Genomic DNA, 24,531 nt, shown 5'->3' with positions numbered 1-24,531 from the left:
AATTGGGGACACAAGCACAAACTTTGCAGACATTCTGGCATATTTTCTTCTTGATAATTGTTGACGTAACAGTCAAATGAAGCTTGACTGAATGTGAAAAGCTCAAAGCAATGTAGGAGATGAGAATGTTGTTTTTCTAATTCATTTTCACTGGAGCAGCTCCAGGTTTTGCCTTTCAACGCCATTATAGGATTAAATTCTTGCTCTGGGCTTGAGTTCCTAGATTTATAAATACTGAAGAAATGTAATATTTAGAACATAATTTTGCTTTAAGAGCAATGTCTTGCTTGGCTGCATCTTTCCTTCTACCAGCACACTACACACACCGACACACACCGACACACACCGACACACACCGACACACACCGACACACACCGACACACACACACACACACACACACACACACACACACACACACACACACACACACACAAACCCGGAAGCTTTGCAGGTCCACTTAGTAGAGAGCAACTAATCTAATCAAGTACAGCAGCTAATGCACAATGTATTGCGTCTGTCCATTTCTCTCTCTCATCTGTCTGTCTTGTAAGCTCTCTCAATGCATCTATCTTTCAACAGTTTCTCTCTCTACATGCACAGTGCACTCCATCATCCCAGCCCATGCTTACCTGTGTGCAGTGCCTCACTTGCAACTCAGTCTCTTCTCCTCAACAACTTGGTGTTCCTCTACGTATCGCTCCCTGTGTGCGTCTGACTCAGTCTCTCTACGCTCCAACACCTGCTATCGGGGATCAGCCTCTCTCCTGTCAGATGATACTGAGAGTAGCCCTCCTTCTATTCTCCCTTTCAGCCCTACCCTCCTCGTCTTACTCTCTCCCTCACTTCCCCTTCCACACATGCGTGCATTTTCCTGACTGTGTTTATTCGGAGGCGAGCAGTAACGCTCTCTTCTCTTTATCTCCTGCTCTCTCTCTGCCGACGTCTTCCCTTTGTTAGCTTTCCACCTCCCCTCTTTTCTCTTGATCTGAGAGCTTTCCATCCGAGCCGTGGGTGTTGCTTTGCTTTGGATTTGCCTCAGTGAGTCTGCTTGTTAAGAACAGATTATGCTTTTTCAATAGGAAAAAATGCTGCGGCCGGATGTCAGCTTGAGAGCAAAGTTTTCCAAAAAAAAGGGACATTACCTCATCTAAAAAGGTGACATCAAATCTGTCTGTCCAATTATTTGCTTTGCTCTGCCAGCTTCTTCCAACATCATAAAAACCCTTTTCAGAAATTAGCCTCACCATCCCATTGTCCATTTGACACATTAGTGGCAGACAGTTAGCTGAAAAGCTCTCAAACGGTGCAGATTTTGAAGCACACTCACACATAATGGAGAAAATTACTTGCTCAGCCCACAGAGGAATAAGCACAGGTCAGTTTTGTCCACTGTATTACTGAGAAATCACATTTCCCTAATCCTCATAAGACAGTACAACCCATCACTACACATTACGTGCACAGTCACAAAAAAGTGGTCTCTTAAAAGGCATTCACTGGATTTTAATACCAGTCGCCTGTTCACGTACACCCTTCTGCACCAAACAGTACAAACAAACGGTATCTACAAATAAGTGATTCAATGATAAATCCCTTCATCATCCGAAAAACGTTCAACATAGAATGTACTTTGGAGCAGCTCACAGATACTCCTACTCTGAGTTCACAGGAGTTGATTTTTTCAGAATAAAACGATGATTCAGAATGTGTCACATACATTTCTTTGGTATTACACAACTTTGTAACATTAATTGCACTTTTATACAGGTATATCCCACACATATAGTAGTATTATAGTATAGTATATAGTAGTATAGCGTATAGTAATCTATGCAGGTGAAAACAAAAGATGTTTTTTGATCGCGCACAACAAAACAAAACATTAGAAGAATTAAAGAATCAAATCCCCCTTCCAATACCATGGATATAGTGCCACTCGGCCAGATATGCTAAAACACGTATGCACTTCAATATCCAATGGAAATAAAATCTCAAGATGAAATAGCACAATGTGGTGTCAACATAAAACACAGCGCTTCCAAGCCGGAGAGCGGAGTTCACTATATGCGGCAAAAACAAAATACTTTCACCCAGGAAATGCTCGTTTGCTCCTCGGGAGTGTTCTAATCCAAATCCAATCTTTTTCCTAAACTTAACGAATAGTTTTGGTTCCTAAACTTAACTGTCAGCGCCGCATGACACTTATTTTTTCTGGCTTAACTCAACTACCATGGCCCCTGAAAGGACTGTCCTCTGGCGGTGCCTGTACCTGGCTCACAGTCACCTATTGGCGCCTAAACAACTGCCGCTGGTAGCTGGCGTCCCAGAGCTCTGTAGCGGCTAAATACAACCAGCAACTGCCACTCGGATTTTATCGTTCTATCACACTATAGACAGTTCACGTTACGACGCTTTTTTGTTTAAAATACTTCTATTTTTTATATATAATATATGGTTTTCGCATTTATCTCTTTGAGGGGGGATACATTTTGTCCCCACCAGGGATAAAAATAATTCAGCAGGGGCAGGGACATGTAGACCAGAAAGGGGCAAATCGCACCCTGTGTATATATATAATAATACATTCCTTTACCAAACTTGTTACACCTTTTGGAAAACCAGAATCTTATGAACATCCTCCAGCGACTTTGCTCTGAGGCATCATCTCTGAAAACAGATTTAGCTGCTTGCTAAGGTTAGAGTTACAGTTCTACTAAGAGTACCGAGCTTCAGAAAATGTTGGTGGTAGAGTCAATCGATAAGCCAGGCTGCAGGCCCTGAAACAAACCCATAAGGGGATGTGAGCCAAGACTTTGGGCGGCCTGTTGGCTTGTCCACGCCCTCATGGGTGTATAATGTTTCAGGTAGCCCAGAACTATCCTACGCACACACTGAAAGGAACACACAAAGCCTGTATTCTTTTCATTTACTGCTCAGGAGGTTCTGTGTTACAATGGATCACCGACAGTACATTGTGGTTTTCCAGTAGCAGTAGTAGGGTCCCAGGTAAGCTGCTCTAACACTCACTCGATAGTGTTACCCCAAGGAGAGCAAGAAATGCCTGAACAAAGTTGAGCTCCAATGAATGAAGCATGCAGGTCGAGTACAATCAACTCCTCTCTGCCTGTTTGAAGCCTCTGAGCTGTCAGTGGTGTGGAGCTGGAGATGAAAGAGGATCTTTGTTTTCACGCAGCAGAACAAATAGAGTCAAATCAGGAGGAGGCTCAGTAAACCAATTATCAGTATTTTATTTCAAGTGAGTCCATCGGAATTTAGAATTGTCAAGATAATCAGACAGTGTGCAATTACAAGAGCAATTGTATGTGGGTCATGCTGAGACTCTTACCCCCCCCCCCACACACACACACACATTTCTCATTTCATTAGTTTCAGGCCCCTCTCTGTCTATCTCTCATCATGGCTGTCTTCTTCCTGAGGCAGCCGGATACATTTAACATTTACACACCACCCTACTGCAGAGAATACTCTTGGAAAAAGAATAAGTAACACTTATAAATAATTTTGTCCTTGTAACACCCATCATACAGTATACGTGAGGACAACAAATCTTGCTTAAGTCTCGCTTCCTAATGGCAGCCTCGAGTGACACCTGGGGTGTAGCTAAAATCTTTGTAAAACTGCCTCTGCAGCTCTAGTGAACTCTGCCAAAGGTCTAGCAGCTCTGTGGATGGATGAAACATTTCAAAGATTCAGGGAGATACAAAATAAAAAATTACATGTTGTATATAACAACAGCTATGTGTAACAGAACAATCATACATATTAGTTTAGTTAGAGGAATCTGTTTTGATTCCCTGCTTTCACAGTTTCTAAACATGTAGGCAGGTAAGGTAGCAGGTAAGTACAATTACAAAGTGTATGAGAATCGTTTTGTCCTGGTTTGCCTTAAAAGGGTCAGTGCAAGCCTAAAATATATATTTTTTTTAAAGAAAAAAAAAAAGAAAAGATTATTCATCCATACAAACAACATTTCCACTACGGTTAAGTTGAAAGACAGCGGGATCAGGCTGATACAAGAGCCAATCCCATTTTACATATCACTACAGTATATCAAGTACTGTGTACATGTACTGTAACTGCTTGCATGTACTGTAACTGCTTGCATTTGAGTGCCATGGAGACAGGCTGCGTTCAGACCAAATCTGGCATTGTAGCAAATTGCGCAGTCCTGTTTAACCAATCCATCATAATAATCATAACAATCCTATTAAACCCCCCAAATGTAGCAAAAGTAGCCTTTATATTTCACAATTATTGTTTTCCGTTCTTGTTGTATTGTTTACATGACATTTCCAACCGCACTTAAAAGGCACCTTCATTTCACAGCAGCTAGTCAAGAAAAGACGGAAGGGCTGTGCTTTGTGCTGGAGCTTGTTTCAGGAAACAGTCAGCTGTTCCACAAGGACCTGGGCAGTTGAGGATAGGTGCTTCTGTTTCGTTTTTTTCTTGTTTTTGTCCCCCATCCCACGGCAGCTACAGAGACAGTCCTAAACGGACTATCCCCATTCAAAAGAATAAAACTGGGGGTTTTGCTGCAGCACCGGATTTAGTGTGAATTCTACCTTATGCAGGCCAGTACTGAACACAAAAAACAACCAGAGCTGCAGAAAGAGTAGGAAAATAAAAAAAATGTTTTGTTTTTGACCACTAGCAGCACAATGGAACTATATTTTTACAAGTGGGTCCCCATTTTGTTTGTATTTTTACGAGTGGGTCCCCATTTTGTTTGTATTTTTACGAGTGGGTCCCCATTTTGTTTGTATCGTGCACAAGGATGCAAATATGAGTATATATTTTGTGCATTTGACATCCTGCAGTCAAGTTTCACACTACTCTGGCAATGTGTCAACAACCGAGAAGAAGAAGAAGACTGATTTGAAATATCTAAAAAAAATGGCTTTGCAAAAGTATCATGACAGAAATGATACTCAACACTTTGTTACACCTCACGGATACACACAATGTGTTTTGGCGATTAACACTGAATGTGAACATAACTTTGGTATGTTCACAAGAAAACTGGGCACCTTTAAACTAAGGCAGGAAAAGAGGAACAAGATAACTTTCTATCAAAAATGTAATTATTGTGTGTTTCCTTGGGGTGCGAGGTGGGAATGGAAGCAGTTCTTCAACACAACAACAGCATTGTCAGCAATCCCAGAACCCCGCTGACTCTCATAATTACCTTACGTTTGGGCAGCCCTCTCTATTGATTTTGGCAGTGATAAACCTGAACCCAAACTGGGTGTGAAAGCACAGGACCATAAGGGGGGCAGGTAGCATACGGAAGACAGGCTGGAGCTCATCCACAGTTCACTAACACAACAATTCCCTGATTTCCTGTCAGACTGCACTCAAGTGTTGTCTTTTGCACTTTACATTTGATGTCATTTATGTGTATCCACTAAATCCTAAGAACTACATTAGTGTCTTTGTGAACAATATTGGCTCCAGGGAACACCAAGGTAAACTTTATATTCAATCAATTTAACAACACAAAAATAACTTCTGTAATATCAGCAATATTTTTTACATACTTAATGCACCATTTTAAATAATTTCTTAGTAGGTACATTAGACAGACATTCCCAAACATTTTTAAAAATAAAATTCTGAAAGTATTTTCCTATCCTAAATTGATTGATGAAGTTGATTGATCCTGCCCACTCTGCTGTGTTTCTGAGTGCCCCAGTAACTAATAAGGTGATTAGTGTTCATTACGTGGACATGCAGGGCTGTCAGCAGCTGCTCCACATGGGCACTGTGGCTGAGCACAAAAAGGAGACAAAAAAGACAACACCACAGCCAACCTCAAGCAGAGACTGAAGCAGAGAATGACAAGATACTGATAATAGTAGGGATGTCCAGATCCGATCACATGATTGGAAATCGGGCCCGATCACGTGGTTTCAGACTCGATCGGAATCAGACGTTACCTCCCGATCAGGACTCGGATATATATGTATATATATTCTCATTATTTTTTAACACATCTATAGTTATGCGGAGGCACAGAGGTAGACCCTTTTGACTCCACACAGAAACAGCAACGCGTGCGGCATGACATCACTTTGTTGCAGAGACGCTATTGTTAAATGCAGGCAAAGTAGAACACGGAAGCAGCTTGAAGCGGAAAGCGCGAGTATGTCTGCGGTCTGGAGGTATTATAAAGTTGATGACAACAACATTGCCATAGCAAACTGTGAGATATGTAACAGAAGTAATCTGTTTGTTAACAGAGTTGTTGAATGTTAAAATAAGGTGAATTAAATAAAAAATAAGGAACATCCTGGATCTGTTTTTTCGCTCTTCTTTATTCTTTTTTTATATATTATAGAAGTATCGTATCGGGACTCGGTATCGGTAGATACTCAAAATCAAATGACTCTGACTCGGACTCGAGGGCAAAAAAACCTGATCGGGACATCCCTAGATAATAGTTGAATAAGAATATGGAATATGACATGGTAATATGGTAATGGTGAAGCATAAAAACAGCATACAACACTAGAAAATAAAAAGTTATTTCGTTTACAGCCTTGATACTGCAAAATGCCTTCATGGCTTCGTAGAAAATCAACAAAAAACTGAACTAATTGCCACGTCTGACCACAAGGGTTTCTGAGCTGTGCTGAAAACCTCATCACCAAACATGTCTTCACTATTTTCCAGACAAAAGGATGTGCCACATTTCATCTGCAGTGACAACGTGTGCCTTAAAGGAGAATTCCGGTCAATTTCAACACGTAGCTCTGTTGTTTGTGGTCTGGGAGTGCTGTCAGTAGCGAGAAAAACGAAAATAATCGGTGTTGCCTACACCGAGTTATGCTCCTGCTGGAGTTTGCACCCATGTGGCTGAAATGGAGCAGGTTTTAAACATGCTTTTAGCCTCTTAACATGTTCGAGATGTCATTACAAGTACCTAACCATGTGAAGTGATTCCTTCCGAGTGGTGATCCATCCCATCCATCCATCCATCTTCGTCCGCTTATCTGGCCTCGGGTCGCGGGGGTAGCAGCTCCAGCAGGGGACCCCAAACTTCCCTTTCCCGAGCCACATTAACCAGCTCCGACTGGGGGATCCCGAGTCGTTCCCAGGCCAGGTTGGAGATATAATCCCTCCACCTAGTCCTGGGTCTTCCCCGAGGCCTCCTCCCAGCTGGACGTGCCTGGAACACCTCCCTAGGGAGGCGCCCAGGGGGCATCCTTACCAGATGCCCGAACCACCTCAACTGGCTCCTTTCGACGTGAAGGAGCAGCGGCTCTACTCCGAGCTCCTCACGGATGACTGAGCTTCTCACCCTATCTCTAAGGGAGACACCAGCCACCCTCCTGAGGAAACCCATTTCGGCCGCTTGTACCCTGGATCTCGTTCTTTCGGTCATGACCCAGCCTTCATGACCATAGGTGAGGGTAGGAACGAAAACTGACCGGTAGATCGAGAGCTTTGCCTTCTGACGGTGCGATAAATTGAGTGTAATACCGCACCCGCTGCGCCGATTCTCCGACCAATCTCCTGCTCCATTGTCCCCTCACTCGCGAACAAGACTCCAAGGTACTTGAACTCCTTCACTTGGGGTAAGGACTCATTCCCTACCTGGAGAAGGCACTCCATCGGTTTCCTGCTGAGAACCATGGCCTCCGATTTAGAGGTGCTGATCCTCATCCCAGCCGCTTCACACTCGGCTGCGAACCGATCCAGTGAGTGCTGAAGGTCACAGGCCGATGATGCCATCAGGACCACATCATCTGCAAAAAGCAGCGATGAGATCCCCAGCCCACCGAACTGCAACCCCTCTCCACCACGACTACGCCTCGATATCCTGTCCATAAATACTACAAACAGGATTGGTGACAAAGCGCAGCCCTGGCGGAGGCCAACTCTCACCTGAAACGAGTCCGACTTACTGCCGAGAACCCGGACACAGCTCTCGCTTTGGTCGTACAGAGATTGGATGGCCCTGAGAAGGGACCCCCTCACCCCATACTCCCGCAGCACCTCCCACAGTATCTCCCGGGGGACCCAGTCATACGCCTTCTCCAGATCCACAAAGCACATGTAGACCGGTTGGGCATACTCCCAGGCTCCCTCCAGGATCCTTGCGAGAGTAAAGATCTGGTCCGTTGTTCCACGACCAGGACGGAATCCGCATTGTTCCTCTTCAACCTGAGGTTCGACTATCGACCGAACCCTCCTTTCCAGCACGAGTGGTGATGTCCATAGTAATGCCGGCACTCGCTCTTTTCGGTGAAGTCGTCCTCATCAAAACACCGGGGATACATTCGGTCACTACCAAACCTTTGTGTAATCAACATGATCTTCACCTGACTTCAACTGACTTTACCAGAGAGTACGCAGCTGTCTTGCTTTTCTTACAGACATGTGAACTCACCACAGACAGATTGCCTCGTTCATGGACTGAGACTGAATATGGGAAACACTGGAATGGATATTTTGCGTTATTTTACCAAGTTTATTTAACCATTGTAATTCGTGGCCATCGTTTTTTGGTGGAAAAAATACGTTTTGGAATATTGGATTGTATGAGTTCGACAGTCGACTTGTGTGGACTTCACCGGAACACCGGAACTAAACAGAGGTATGTGCACTGGCTGAATTAGCACAACTTTTATGCATTTCTTTCACATCTACTGCAGTCATATTCACTGTGTTCACTCGAAAGGAATCACTTCACATGGTTAGGCACTTGTAATGACATCTTGAACATGTTAAGAGGCTAAAAGCAAGTTTAAAACCTGCCCTGTTTCAGCCGCCTGGATGTGAACTCCAGCCGGAGTATAACTCGGTGTAGGCAACCCTGATTATTTTCGTTTTTCTCGCTACTGACAGCACTCCTGGACCACAAACAACAGAGCTACGTGTTGAAATCGACCGGAATTCTCCTTTAAACATGAGCTTAGAAACTTGCAGTTGACAACATTGATTAAATATATATGTCTTGTTTAGCTCCTGCTTTTATTTTGTGTTTTGTTTATTTGTTTGCTTTTCCTGTTTTATTTTGATATAACAGTCTATCTCATTTCAGGTCTCTTGCCCTTCCTCGCTTTGTCTGCTTTCCTGCCTGTAGGATTACTATCCCCGCCCCTAATTTGTTTCACCTGTTTGTTTTCAGCTTCCCCAAGTCCCATACATACATACTCACCAGTCCCACTTACCTCTGCCAGATTGTAGTTGTACGTTAGTCACTCTCTCCAGCGTTTTTCCCTTGTTTATTGCATTCCCAGTGTTTTCTAGACTTTTGACTGTTTTTGACTATGATTTTTGCCTGCCACTTTTTGTACCTCTGCCTGCATTGTTCGTTGAACAATAAATGGACTTACCTGTGATTCCCTGTCTTGAGTCGTGCATTTGAGTCCGCCATTGTACCGTGATAATATGATAATAAGAAGAATGATTTGATAATTCTGAACAATGGTCATAAATGCCACAAAGCAAACCCTATATGTCTGGGCAAAACAATTGTACTGCAGTGTACGAGTCATTCATCTTTGCTCCCTGTCATTCTACTTAAATTGAAGAGTCTCGGGAATTGAGATGCAATAAAAGCTTGATTATATGAAGTTGACCTCCTGATAAAGTTAAATGGCTACAACTGCAAGCAACACTGCACCCTCAATAAGTCGGAACTCTTCAATTAATTAGCTGATACATCTATATTAAGTGGAGAGGCTAAGGAAGTGGGACTGGGAGGACTATAGAGTAGGTGCCTGTGTGTGTTGTATCATTATAATCAGTGTTTGAAAAGTACCTTTCAAAATTCAAACAGCAATAACACTATTCTGTCAAAGTGTCTTCAAACTGAACATTATAATCATAAAAAATATGCAATTTAAAGTGTGGCAAAAGGGTGGAGCTTACTTCAAAAAAGATCCTAAAATGCATGGCTCTTTTCTCATCTACCATGGCAGCTGCAGTCTACCATGTATTTAACTGAACAGGTGCACTGAGTAACAGGCGAACCCCATCTGCTAAAATTACTTCCAGCATCACAGCGCTGCTCTCTGATTGTACCCTCTGCACAACCTGTAAAAGCAGACCACATTGCAACTGCTTTAGGTCATAATGTTTTCCTGGACACACCTGTCTGGGTCGCAGCAGGGGTCTCCCTCCTGCCTGGTTTCAGATCACAGTCAGTCCATCGACAAAAAAAACAAAAAAAAACCTTGGTGTTTTTCACTAGGGGTGGGGGAAAAAAAGTCGAAAATGTATGTATTGTTATTTTTTTGGCGACAATTTATAAAATGTATTCCTTTCCCTAGAATCAATACGTTTTATTTATATTTTTTACCAATGATTCACCGAAATATTTTCTGTTTATACGGTACCGCTGACGGGGACTACATCATATCCGTTTTATGACCGAAAGCAGAAAATCCATGTTATGTACTTCTTTACAAATGAAATAAATGTCTGACACGTGATGTGCATTCTTCTTAGAAAACAATTCGTTTTTAGAAATGTCTCATGATGTATTGTCGCTATTAGTGTATTATTCAACTTTTGTTTTTGTTCAAGAAGGAAAAGAAAATCGAAATACTCAATACTATCAAATCGCAATACTTCTAGAAATCGCAATAAATGAAAATCACAATACAAATCGAATTGGCACCAACGTATCGTGAAAGAATCGAATCGGGACAAAGCATCGTCCCAGCCCTATGATAAAACTAAGCCACTCTGGCTCTATGAAACGGTTCCACAGTCTCGACCTGGGTTTAATGAGTGCTGTCGTCCCATCTATAAATGAAGAAAAAAAAGCTTATAAAAAGGATTTTGTTCTGTTATCACTCAAGCCTCAAGAGACAATTAACACATTTGTTTTATTATGCAAGATATGAATAGTAAGATAAGAGGTTTCATAAAATTACTGCATATTTGGAAGTGGTATATTGCATCATGTTTTCAGTATAAAAGACTCAAAGTCTAAAGTGAAATATTGTAAGATTTGTGTTATTTTTTTACCACTATGAAAATATTTTATTCAGGTTTATTGTTGATATTTCAGGCACTGGGACATAGACGCACCTTCAGATGGTCCAGCCAAGTGCCAATCTGGTGGGAAAAGACTAAGATCGCTTTCACGCCTATAGTTTGGTAGCCGTGGTGCGATCTGGGGGTGAAGTTGCAACATTGTTGCATTTTTTATTTGGTTCGGTTAGCTTTCACACTATCTAACGCACCAAACATTGTAAACAAATGTCGCGCTGTCGAAACGCTCCCTGGTCTAATTAGATAGAATATCCGAGTGAAACTCACCGACACACATTGGTCTCAGAAATAATGGAGCAAACACAATGAGCCAATGAGCTTACAAAGTTCCACATCTTCATTATTGAACTTTTGTACAATGAGGAGTTGTGGAAATATTGACACGGAGGAATACACAATGGAAATAAATGGTGACCATTTGCTAAAACTGAAGCCCCAGGATATCCTGGCAGCATGGTTATAATCTGTACTGCCAGGCTAATTCTGTCCAGGAATGGTTCAATGAACATTACAATGATTCCGGTTTGATGCAGCAGCATTAGATCTCATTCCAATTGAACATCTGTGAGTTTGGAATTTTTTTTTTGGGTGCAACGCAACATTAGGAAGGGTTCCCTAATATTTTGTTCATTTTTTGCCTTAATGTCTAATAAGGCAAATGTAAACAGCTCGTTTATCACCATGACAGTCAAGCCATGCCCTCGCTGAGCACATCCCTTGATCTTACCATTGAGCTACACTTGGCTACTCTCTTTTCCTCTTTGCTTTCTCCATACGACACTGACTCTTATATTAGGAAGGAGACCGGCCATTAACAGCAAGCTGAAGAGGCGCAGATGCCCAATTAGAGTCCTCTCCGCCCTACTCTTTCCCATCGTTCAACACTGAGGACCACTCCATTACCACGCAGCTCCTCGTGTCAGTCAAAGGGTTGCTCCGAATCACGGCCCTGGTGCTGCTGAGTGTAGATGGCTGCAAGCTAACAGACATACCTCGAGCTGTGCACGTACATTATATGCCACATGATCTCAAAGAGGAGGCCCTTGAGGGGTGTCCCTAACCAAACAAGTTAATTGAGAAACACATTTAATTCATATTTAGAATACAATAGAAATGCTGATCACATTGTTCCGCTTTATTAGATGCATCACCAGACTGCATCACTAGACTGAAATATGTCATTGTAAAGCTTTTCCCCCATTAGTGCAGAATTGAGTTGTAAGGGACAATGCATTTATTCTGGCCTCCTTATTGCAGCACTGCAGGAGCTTTAGACTGAGAAAGATAAGCACCACCATTATCGAGAGCAATCAGGCTAATGAGCGTTTAATTGGGAACACTGTGCTGTGAGCCGTTTTGCACCTCAAAATATGTGTGTTCCCACCATCATGGAGAGAATTTTCTTGTCCAAATTTCAGGCCTAATCAAGTCAAGTCAAAAAGAAAGTGTCTGTGAGCCAGCCAGGGTGAGATGATGGAGACGGTTGTGACAACCAGAGTGACAGAAAAGTATGTTTGTCCCCCCCACACACACACACACACACACACACACACACACACACACACTCACACCTGGCTGGTTGAGGATAACGTTGTGATGGATTTGAGGAAGTGGCACATGACAGGGGATCCTGGAAAGACACTTTATAATGGTTATAAAGGTTTGAAGCCGCTGTAATAAATCTCACTGACATGGTGCTGTTCCTAACACAATAGCTGTGCGACGGCTAGGTAGCAGACATGGAGTCATACACTAACAACAACTGAGATGTGTCCTAATTACGTCATAAACCTTTTCTGAGGCCATATATATATATATATATATATATATATATATATATGATATTGGAACAAACCCTACTGGATTTGGAGAAAAAAACTAACTCCTCAAGAAATCACTACCAGTGCCCACAAGAGAGACATTATTAAATACTAGGTATGTTGTTAATACTTAATACTTAATCTAAATTTTAGACTGATGGAGTACACAATTGGCATAATGACTCAGGGATTATAATCAGAGAGCTCTGCTGTGGATAGCTAGCCCTGAGGCTCCATTAGCATGTGCTACAGACCTGTTTGCGACAGAGAGAAACCCGAATCCTCATAATGAAACTCACTGGGTGTCTAAGGTTCTATTCTCCTCTGATGAGCCTGAATCATCCTTGCACATTCAATTTTCCCTTTCCAGTATACCCTCCCATTGTACTTTCCAGACTCATTATGACTCTGTTTTTTTATGACTCTATAGCCCATTTGATATATAATAACGAAGCAACACAATCTTTTTTCAGCTGCTGGCGAGCTGCGCTAAGAGCCTTGTAAACAAAAGGACAAAATCCCTCTGAACAAAAATTGCTTTATTGCATTTGACACAGAAATAAAACAAAAACACTCAAGAAAATGCAATTAATATTTTGTCTCTCTCCCTCCCTTCTCTTTCTATTTTTCTCTCTAATTCAACTCAGGGATGGACAGTGTTTTGCTAATTGCCCGTGATAATTTACAGCCAGTATGCAGTGTTTATGACAACCTTGATATTTCCTGCCTTGAATCCATGCCATAAGAAACTCTCCACATTAGTACGTCTGCATATTACAATTATATAATATCAATAAAACATCACAAACATGGCCTCGTATATAAAGTTCCATAACTCACAGTACCACAAACAACTAAGTTTAATGGGTTCAGTACTGCAATACATAATATGAAATACCTCCAATTTTTACTCAAATTTAAAGTGGTGTTATCAATCTTTCTGGTTGAGACCTCAGAGGTGTGTGCCCCACATGGCCAGCTGGTATGATATACTGTACATATGTGTGCTCCCTTTCACCCTCCATCTGCTCTTGCCCCTGTATTTACAGCCTCACATTCCTTTCTCCATGCTGTGAGACTACCCGCCAATAGGCAACATTGCAAGCTCTACTACTCCATTTCAACAATGCTAAGTGAGTAAATAATTGTATGCATAATTTAAATTCTTATCACCAGGCAGGAAAAAGCCAAGGGTAGAGATAAAGAAGAGGAAATGTGTGCTTATGGTTTTACTGCTCTAAAAATAGAGGTCTTATCAGCCTTCTCCTTTTTTAACTCTATCTTTACTCGGGTCATCATGTCTTCACTTAAAAAAAGGAGCTTTTGAGAATATTAAAGTGAAGAGGCTTTCCTTTATCACAATACTTCTTCCTGTAAGTAACTGACTAAGCAATACATTCATGGACCAATCAAATTCTATCTCTATTCTCCTCATGCTGAGTCAACTGGCTGTTAAAGTATGGAAAATGTCTTCTTTATTGCTGCAGCACACAACAGAAAGTCATGCTGACAGGGTGCAACAAAAAGACACTACGAATGCTAAATCTGAACTCTTGACAGACGTTCTTTTCACGTTTGATTCTGCTTTCAGATGATTGAAGTTAGAGATCTATTCAAAACAGTGGTTGGTCAAGTGGAATAAGAAGGAAGCAACAATATTGTAGCCTCCACCTCAAAAATGTCAGAAGTTGGAAATGCAACGTTTGGGAAGAGAGTGTTGGGAGCAGTCAAGCATGACACAACAATCTCTGATGCATAATGTTTTTAATAATAAGGAGAGGACTCACCACAAGGTCCTGGAGAAGCTCTTGTCAACTCTAGAGAGAAACAAAGTGACAGTAGATCAGTTTCCATCCTTATGCATCACAGAAAGTTGCTACAAACATCTGGAGAAGGTGAAACGGTAAAAGGTAAGACGTGTGAGTTATCTAACTGATAGAACAATACTTAATTATTTTAGTGGAGTAGACTAAGAATAATTTAAATTTATCAAATTCTTTATTGATCCTGGGCATTTTTTTTCTTCCAATAAATATAAGAGGACATTTTTATGATATTAAGGACAACCTAAAATAACATGTTATTATCACCTTGTCATCTCTTGGCAAGCAGTTGCTAATTACAGATGGAGCTGACACAAGAGAACTGTTAGCATTTATTTTGAGTTGTCTGATAAATGTCAGTCCAAAGTTTGATTAATGCTTGAATTTGACTATGAAAACCATGTGTAGCAATATATAATATTGAGGAGGTGATGCATAGTGATGCATCATGATATTGAATTGATTTGAATCATTAACAGGATAATCATAATCGAATCGTGATACTAGTGAAGATTCACACCCCTATTAAACACTCTATAGAGATTATAGGAACTACAGAGTCAGGCAATAATTATTTGTGTCACTATACAGACGACCCCTTTCACAATACAAGTGGTAATTTGATCTGTTGCTAACACAGAAATATTGGTTAGTGCAGCTTTAATGTTTTCAACAATATACACCCATAATGTGCCTCCATGAAGCCAGTTGAATAGGATCCACGTTGCCTCCCTCCACTGCTTCCTTTTTTATATTTTTTATTTACCTTTATTTAACCAGGAAGAGACTCATTGAGATTAAAAATCTCTTTTTCAAGAGTGCCGTGGCCAAGACAGGCAGCAGTACAACCACACATACACACAAAAGAAAATCCCTCAAGGTCAACCACAATCCTAAACACATCAGGCAAAACATCTACAGCCAGATGTGGCTGCCTCCAAGTCAATCAACATCCTCTTAAAAGCGATCAATGAGACCATCATTAAGTTTCATGGATTTCTGTAACTTGTTCCATGTAGAGGGAGCAGCAAACTTAAACGCCTTTTTCCCCCAGCTCAGTTCTAACCTTTGGAACAGACAGAAGGAACAGATCCTGGGAACGAAGATTGTAAGTTTTGATACTATTTACACTGATATAGGTCAGAAGGTAGAATGGTTCTGCTTCCTTGTCTTCCCTCTACTTCATTTATCTATACCTCAGCCTGTCAGCCGCTTGCCAAGTCTAACCAGGGTGGGATTGCCTCAAAGATAGAAAGAAGGGGCAGCTGGTGCAGTGCAGGGTAGGCAGCAGTCCAGAAATGTCTGAATGGGGGTGGGTGCCAAATAGTGAGATGCCACAATATCACCTATGATAAAAAGGTAAATTAAGGCAAGCAAAAAACCATGTAAAGCTAATTAAGCATGCAGGAAATATATAAGCAATTAATTACAAGAAATGTTGCTGTTGGATGAGTAATGACAGAGGAAGAAAGATAAAGTATGTGTGCCTGTAGGTAAAATTAACTGCCAAGGAGCAAAAGAGGGAAAAAGAGATAATAAGGCAATATCCCTCTGTTGGTGCATTCCATTTAGTATTAGGGGTCTAAGAGTGTTAGGGGTTTTGTGTGGCTGATTCTCTTTTCCATTTACCATGCATACAAATGATGCCGGACAAAAACTCCCACCTGGATCAATCTTTGTTTCTGAGTGTGGAAAATCAATCTTCTGATAATCACTGTTTATCCCTTTCTCCCCAGGGCTAGGCCAATCAAATAATCACCATTGTCATTCGATGTCAACACACTCACAGTCACTCGCTCCATTCGTCAGTAGCAACAACATGAAAACAACATAAAGGTAATTAAAGCCATCCTGCTGATGCATTTAAAGGCAATTACACACCAACCAGACGGCCGACCGTCGGCAGAAAAGGCAGTTGGACTGATCAGTCTCCCCGAGTTGGTCAAAAAAGTGCCTCGGAACACACCAAAGCAACGAGACGTAATACGTCTCCATAACAGCCGAGACGTAATACGTCTCCATAACAGCCGAGACGTAATACGTCTCCATAACAGCAGGCGGCGCTAATCTGTATTGTCGCCCAAAAAATGAAAACCGGCAGCTGATTGGACGAACGCGTCACATGGATCTGGCTGCTGCTTCTGGATTTTGGATTTTTCGAATGGCCATTACTTGCAACTCATTCAGATTACGATCTCATATTGTACTAAAAAAGTTCACCGAAACGTGTTTCTGAAAACATTTTAAACGAGAAATAGGCCATGCAGTTGCTGAATCTGTCTTCATTTCAGATCGACAAAGGTCAGTTTAAAAGATTTTCGTCAGATTTTGAGAGGCTTAGTCACGCTCATTGCCATTTCCGGGTGAGTCCCGACTGCCCTGTCTCCGACTGAGCATGTCAGGTCGGCGAAACGGACAGCTCCCCCAATGGACGACGGCACGGAACACATGGAACAGACTCCAGTCACTGACCTCGCCAGACTGTCCAACGGCCGATTATCGGCCCGGTGTGTAACTGCTTTAAGTGAATAAAGACAGGAAGGCAACTGAAGTTTGTTTTAAGTATAGTGTGCAATAGCAATGTGTCAAGGAGACTCAGGTCAGTGTGAGGTTACTGCAGCTGTCATCTAAGTAATTACCTTTAAAGAAAAATCCACAGTCTCTTCCTTTCCAAGATTTCTCAAGAAGTAAAATGCAATCCAATGGGTAATGCCAACTTATGTGACTTTGACATGTCCAGTAGCATGTTTGGTGCTATAAAATCAATATACTCACTCACCCACAGTTTGAAACCAATATCTGTCTACATTGAAAGTAATACAATGTATTGATTATAGGTCTCATGGAAAAACCTTTTAAAATGATAAATGAGATTCTCGGCAATGTCACAAATCAATATTCACCCAAGGTGAGTTTGGAGTAAGGGATGCATTCAGAGGCAACACTTACTGCACAGCACATCTCATGTGATTTACTATCACCATCATGAATTATTCATATTTAGTTTTAAAATAATTTATTTATGCCCAGGGAAGTTTTGGATAGATAAGAAACAAGTGCACATTCTGATACTGTATGGGTTTCTACTAAAAGTGCAGCTTTAAACCTTGTTTTAGCTTGAACATGGCCTCTTCGCATATTCAACAAATGAATACAAACACACAGACACAGCCCCGCCTTATTGCCGCCACAGATTTATTTCACTCATTGCTTTAGATCTACAGTGCAGCACTACAGACTGGGGCCAGAATGATACAGTAATATAATAAAGTAAGGGCTGCAACTAACAAGTATTTTCAACACATTCTCATAACTAAACAACATTATAGGTCGATTTCCAAAGACTCCCAAATGAACAAATCCGACCATTCTATTTACTATCACACTGTGGCGGTTTAATCATGTGACTGTTCTATTTAACATAACGAGCGCAGTTTTAAACAGTTGACAGTTGACTTTTTTAAAGAGTTTGTTTGACCCATCCACCACCCCAACCTGACTCTGCCAAATTATTTTCTCGATTCATCATTTTGTCTAGTAATAACTCAACAAAGTGGATTAAGATTTAAAGGGGCACTCCACACACAAATTTCTGGAGCTAAATAATCTGGAGTTAGACAGAAGAAGTGTGAAATGGTTAGATTTTTTGAGTTTTGGAGAGAAAAAATAACCTCAGCTCGGCTTGGACTTCAAATCTTTAACAAAAAGCCTAAATTACATTTGGAGGTGTGGGATTTGAAAGAAGTTGGTATTTAGGAGGCAAAAAGGGTCTAATGAAAAGTGCTACCAAATTGCATTTTAGAAAATTAAATAAAAAATTGGGTTTTGGAGTCTCGGTAAAACTGTAAATCACCATTGAATCAAAATAAAATGTTCCTCTTATCTGTGAAAGCATGTGACCCGTTTCAACTTCACCCCTCAAAGAATCGGAATCGAGAATCCATAAGAACCGGAATCAAAATGAAGAATGGGAATTGGAATCAGAATTGTTAAAATCAAAATGATGCTCAACCCTACACTTCAGGGAGCAGTGGGTCAATATTCAATGGCATGCCCACACCACTGGGTGGCATAATCGAGCTAAGTGGTCAAACCAGGGCTGTGTATCTGTGTATCTGTGCATGTCTGTCTTCACACTGATACTGTTTCTGCCAACTAGCTCACCAGCCTGTTATAATCTTTAGTTCAGTCCCCCCCCCCCCCCCCCCGCACCCCCATTACCCCCTCTGTCTGTCCTCCCCTCTCTCCTATTTTAGTACTTGTATCTGTTGTAAAAAATATTGAATAAAAGAGGATGAAGATGAGAGGATGGGATGATGTAAGAAATGGAAACAGTATCACTGCAGTGTGTCTGACATCAAACACGTTACTTCATGCACACTCTTACAGCCTTTGGTTCTGTCAGATACAGCTCACCTTTGTGCACGACTGTAAAAATGTATTTGACATGCAAACATTATGCATGTTACTGGTGAGTGCTCTGCTCTTTTCCTGTGTTTGTTGCTCAGTGTTGAGAATGGAAATATTAGTTTGCAAGTTTCTGATACGGTTGGCTATTATCCCCCTGCTGACACAGGCAACACACTCTTTTGGTGTCAGGAGTGAAAAACAGACAGACAGTCACATCTCCAATTACTAAGACAGTAAAAGAAAGGCTGTTTCTACAACTTTGGTCAGTTACAAGGCAGGATTAGCTGGGAGACTTCTAAATGAGGGCGCACATGTAAGTAGTTCTTTTGTAGATTATGGTGAACTTGTGTGTGTTGTAGCAGTGCTTTGCTATTGAGAACGAGGTAGCATGCTAGCGTTAGCATGCTAGCGTTAGCCATAGCGTTAGCATGCTAACGCTACGAGCTAATGGTTGCGGTTAGCCTGCTCGTTTCAGCTTGTGACGTCACAAGCCGTGCCGATATTGAACAGCTCACCCAGAGACTGAAGGCAGGACACATTCAGAAACTGTATCTCACTCTAAACAGCATGGATGGATTTTTTTCAAAGTTTGTATGTGTGTGGAAGCACCAGAGACACAACATAACACCCCAAATCCCAGAAAAAGTGATTTTTTCATAATATGGGCACTTTAAAGCCATTTAACCAATGAGCTTTTATATTTATATTTGAAGAGTTCAAGACATTTAAAGTAACTGCTCATAACACGATTCAAAAATAGATTAAAGAGGATCTATTATGCTCATTATTAGGTTCATACTTGCATTTTGTGTTTCTACTAGAACATGTTTACTCACCTTAATGTTAAAAAAAACTCTTTATTTTTCTCATACTGCCCATGGCTGCTGCATCTGCATTTACCCTCTGTCTGAGATGCTCTATATCTTTAAGCCCCCCTCCCGATAAATGCCCAGTCTGCTCTGATTGGTCAGCGTTCCTGGTTCTTCTGCATCTGTGCTCTTGTTGATTGCGAGTGAGTGAAACAGACTGTGTTGTGCTAATTCTTCAAATTCTAAATTCATCAAATTAAGTGCCATATCACTGTTTTCCAAGAGGCTGTAGCTGCAATCTGGTTGCCATGGTTATGGATTAGGTCCGACTATTATCCACACACTCATTCTTAACCTGTTACTTAACCGTTAAACAGGAAGTAATATTGGCTGGAGGGGGGCTTTAAAACACAAGGGGTGTTTCTCAATCTCAAGAATGCAAAGAACGGACTTGTGTTCTTGGGGAGAACGTTCTTGCTGGTTGTTCTTGGAAGAATGAACCCGCAAGTTCACAAGCACAGAAAACGCTGTTAACAGTTTGAGACGATGCGTTCTTCCTGTTTTTGCTCAACAACCCCAGCACAGAGGCTACCTGCAGGGCTCCAAAATAACAGCTAGAAATAAAATGTATTAAAACAATCTCCGGACAAGAAAAACTCATAATGCTACAACTATTGCAATAATATTGAAAAATAAAACTAATTGAGCTTTAATTTTATTGTTTATGGTTTAGCTCAAACACCCCTTACTTATTCAAAAGAGTGGAACTATTTTTTTACTATTATTAGTGTATAAGTTTAAGTCAGTTTAAATTAAAAAATAAGTAGGCATATGCACTGGTGTGTCCTATGTGTTTCTATTAGTGTTATGTGGAATTATCATTTCTATATTATTGTAGTGCACTGTATATGCCCAGGGTCAACAGATGGAAATTAGCAATTCAAATTATAAAGGTTGGTGTCTCCCCTTTAGTCTACATAACATGTCATAGCATGTTACCACTTTATGTACAACTGTTCATTTATCATACAGACTGAAACTCAACTTATAATAAATCAGAAAACAAATACACCAAAAAAATATGAACTAAATACTAAATCTAAATCTAAAGTGACGCATCACTTTATGGAGCCTTTCAACTCCGAAAACTTTGGAGCAAATTGTCAATTCGGCAAAGATTTACGCAAGACTGCATATATTCGAAATCTAAACCGTTCATTTCTCGCCTAAAACTTTCTCAGAAGTGAATTTAGTGATGAATAAGATGGCAAAAATTGTTAAAATTGTCCCGTTTATGGTCTGTCTATGTACCAGAAACCCGACCATCATTGAATGCTGAAATGAATGTTGGGATACGGGTGCTGCGAAGTTCATACAAGTTACCAACCAATGCATCCTCGGTAAAATGAACAAGAACATTTCCGGGAATCTTAACTGTTCTTGGTGAAATGCGAACTTGTGTATTGGGACAGTACTTTGGCAACAGAGATGACGTTTCACAGGGACACAAGAACACAAGTCAATAGAAGAACACAGATTGAGAAACACCCAAGATGTTTCCTTCTCAACCAGGAAAAGAGACAATGGGAAAATTGAGCCATTCAGACAGAAAGCCCTACTGTATGAAATGTGTTAAATGAGAAAATCAATACGACATGGGGCTAAATGCATTCATTCGGCTTTCTTTGAGTGGAAGTGTTATCATTAACAAGATTGTCAAGAGCACAACGATTATCCCTCCTCTGCTAGACTTGATTAATAAGAGCTGTTGTGAACCGTTAAGTTCAGTCTGTGAGGTTTATAATAAATTGCGATTGTCTTGAATCTGTGGATCAGAGGTAGAGTGGGTCGGCCCCTCAACCACAAGATTGGCGTTTCGATCCTGGCCTCCTCCAACCACATGTTAAAGTGTCCTTGAGCAAGACACTGAACCCCAAGTTGCTCCCTGGATGCTATTAGCTGTCCACTGCTCCTAATGCTTAGGATGGGTTAAATGCAGACTCTGAATTTTACTACACTGTACTATATGATTGTGTGACGAATAATACATCTTTTTCTTCTTCTTCAGAGGTTTCTTCTACATTGTTCCTATTTTTCATGGAGTCTACATTCACATCAGCTGCTTATGTGGATCTACATGGATGGCAGCGGACCAGAATTTTACCAGCCAATTTAATGTTCAAGCTGCCTTGCTGCTTTAGAATAATTGGACTAAATTGAATGCAGCTTTAGTAGAATTGACTAATAAACTCTTTAGCAGGAAAAGGCAGCATTTGACAGGTTTCTGGGAAATGGTGCAGCTTGGTAGCATCCTGATAAGAAATGGTAAACATTTTAATCTTCTCAAAATCAAGTGAAGAGTTGAAGAGACATGACAAAAGACAGAAGAAATCACCAATATGATATCTGGAGTGAACATTAACAGCGCGAAAGTTGCCTTTTCAAAAAAACAAGACTTGTTAAGACATCAAAATAAAGGTATATGTTCAGTTACAAAAATGTGCAAAAGTCTTGCATTTATTTTGTTAAATGACAGTCAGACTGCTCCAAGAGCTTAATTTGAATGTGTGGATCCTAGTGGTACTTAAAGAACGCAGAGAAGAAAGTCTTTTTCAACCACTGATTGCTGTTTAATTTTGTTATGGCTTGATTTTTGATGAAGTCGTAGTCGAAATTTAATCCAGAATCTGTTGACAGTTGGTGTGTTATTTATTCACAGATTTTTAGTGTTAATCTTAGGGCTGTCAATCGATTTAAAAATGTAATCTAATTAATTACATACTCTGTGATTAATTAATCAAAATTAATCGCATACATAATTAACGGCGCCTGAACCGATACTTTTTAAGAAATTAAAAAAAGAAAAGAAAAGAAAAGGGTACTAAACAACAGTCGGTGACATTAAAGAATGGCTTGTTTATTGCTAAGGCCATATGGTCAAAATTAAATGATTTAATAATAATGTATAACAATAACAATAACTTATTTCACTAGCAAATTGTTATTGAATGACAAAAACAACCACCAGATGGGAAAAGGACATTTACAATAACTTCAAATGCACCACGAGGCTGTAGTTTACCAGTTTCATTGAACGCACCGTCTGTGTTGTTTTTCCGACGGCAGCTGCAGATTGTTACATATCGGTGTTGAATCCTCTACAGTAAAACACAGTCAAACTTTACACCGTTTAGCGTTAGCTGTCAGCATTTTAACCGTGTTTAATCCAGCTACTAGCTAGCGGTAGGCTAACGTCAGCTGCTGTCGAGTGTAGTGTTAACTAGCTAGCGGTAGGCTAGCGTTAGCTGCTGTAGAGTATAGTGTTAACTAGCTAGCGGTAGGCTAACGTCAGCTGCTGTCGAATATAGTGTTAACTAGCTAGCGGTAGGCTAACGTTAGCTGCTGTTGAGTATAGTGTAAACTAGCATCACGTGCAGCGGTGTTTGTGTTACCTGTATCGTCTGTTTCAGAGCATCAGAGAGAAGCGCAGACATATCAGTGGCACCAGATTTTGGTAGCCAGGGTTGGCAGGAAGAAGAAGATTTTTACAAGTAAATCTTCCAATTAATGATCCAGGCAGCACATTCTCGTCTCCCTCCCTCATTTTACAGTCAAATGGTGGCTGGAATGGCTCCGGGTCAAACGTCAATATGGAATGGATTAATCTGCGTTATTTTTTTTTAACGCGTTATTTTTTCTCAGATTAATTAATCGAAATTAACGCGTTATTTTGACAGCCCTAGTTAATCTCTTAATACTAGGGCTGTCAAAATAACGCGTTAATTTCGATATATTATCAGAATACACTGATATGTCTGTGCTTCTCTCTGATGCTCTGAAACAGACGATACAGGCAACACAAACACCGCTGCACGTGACGCTAGTTAACACTATACTCGACAGCAGCTAAGGTTAGCCTACCGCTAGCTAGTTAACACTACACTCGACAGCAGCTAACGTTAGCCTACCGCTAGCTAGTAGCTGGATTAAACACGGTTACAATGCTGACAGCTAACGCTAAACGGTGTAAAGTTTGACTGTGTTTTACTGTAGAGGATTCAACACCGGTATGTAACAATCTGCAGCTGCCGTCGGAAAAACAACACAGACGGTGCGTTCAATGAAACTGGTAAACTACAGCCTCGTGGTGCATTTGAAGTTATTGTAAATGTCCTTTTCCCATCTGGTGGTTGTTTTTGTCGTTCAACAGCAATTTACTAGTGAAATAAGTTATTGTTATTATTATACATTATTATTAAATCATTTAATTTTGACCATATGGCCTTAGCAATAAACAAGCCGTTCTTTAATGTCACCGACTGTTGTTTAGTATCCTTTTTTTCCGGTTCAGGCGCCCTTAATTATGTATGTGATTAATTTCGATTAATTAATCACAGAGTATGTAATTAATTAGATAACATTTTTGAATCGATTGACAGCCCTACTTAATACATAATACCCCTACAAAAACTTGACTCAAAATGAATGCTGCTTATTTAGTCATGTATATTTAATGTTAGAGAAATGCTCAGATAACATCAAAAAGATAACATCTCTCACTAAATGCATCTGTATCAGTACGCAGATTCATTAAGGCTGCAACTAACACTTATTTTTCATAATTATTAAATCTGCT

General features: G+C 40.7%; 1 protein-coding gene across 9 annotated transcripts in view; it reads right to left on the bottom strand.

Annotated features, from left to right (window-relative positions):
- si:dkey-166d12.2 (rap1 GTPase-activating protein 1) overlaps window positions 1–24,531 on the bottom strand; it is a 119,596-nt gene that overhangs the window by 47,806 nt on the left and 47,259 nt on the right. For 7 of the 9 annotated variants that reach the window (XR_004897588.1, XM_031301959.2, XM_031301956.2 and 4 more), the window contains one exon: window positions 14,641–14,670. Coding sequence is in view for 3 of the 9 variants with exons in the window: in XM_036002052.1 (XP_035857945.1) it covers window positions 14,641–14,670 (30 nt within the window). In the remaining 6 variants the exon portion in view is untranslated. Of the gene's footprint in view, window positions 1–631; window positions 984–14,640; window positions 14,671–24,531 lie in introns of those variants that run through there. The other 2 variants (XM_031301957.2, XM_031301955.2) reach the window with 2 other exon arrangements.

The sequence above is a fragment of the Sander lucioperca genome, chromosome 6, assembly GCF_008315115.2.
Source record: "Sander lucioperca isolate FBNREF2018 chromosome 6, SLUC_FBN_1.2, whole genome shotgun sequence".
Taxonomy (NCBI): domain Eukaryota; kingdom Metazoa; phylum Chordata; class Actinopteri; order Perciformes; family Percidae; genus Sander; species Sander lucioperca.
This window is presented reverse-complemented; position numbering and strand designations above follow the sequence as displayed.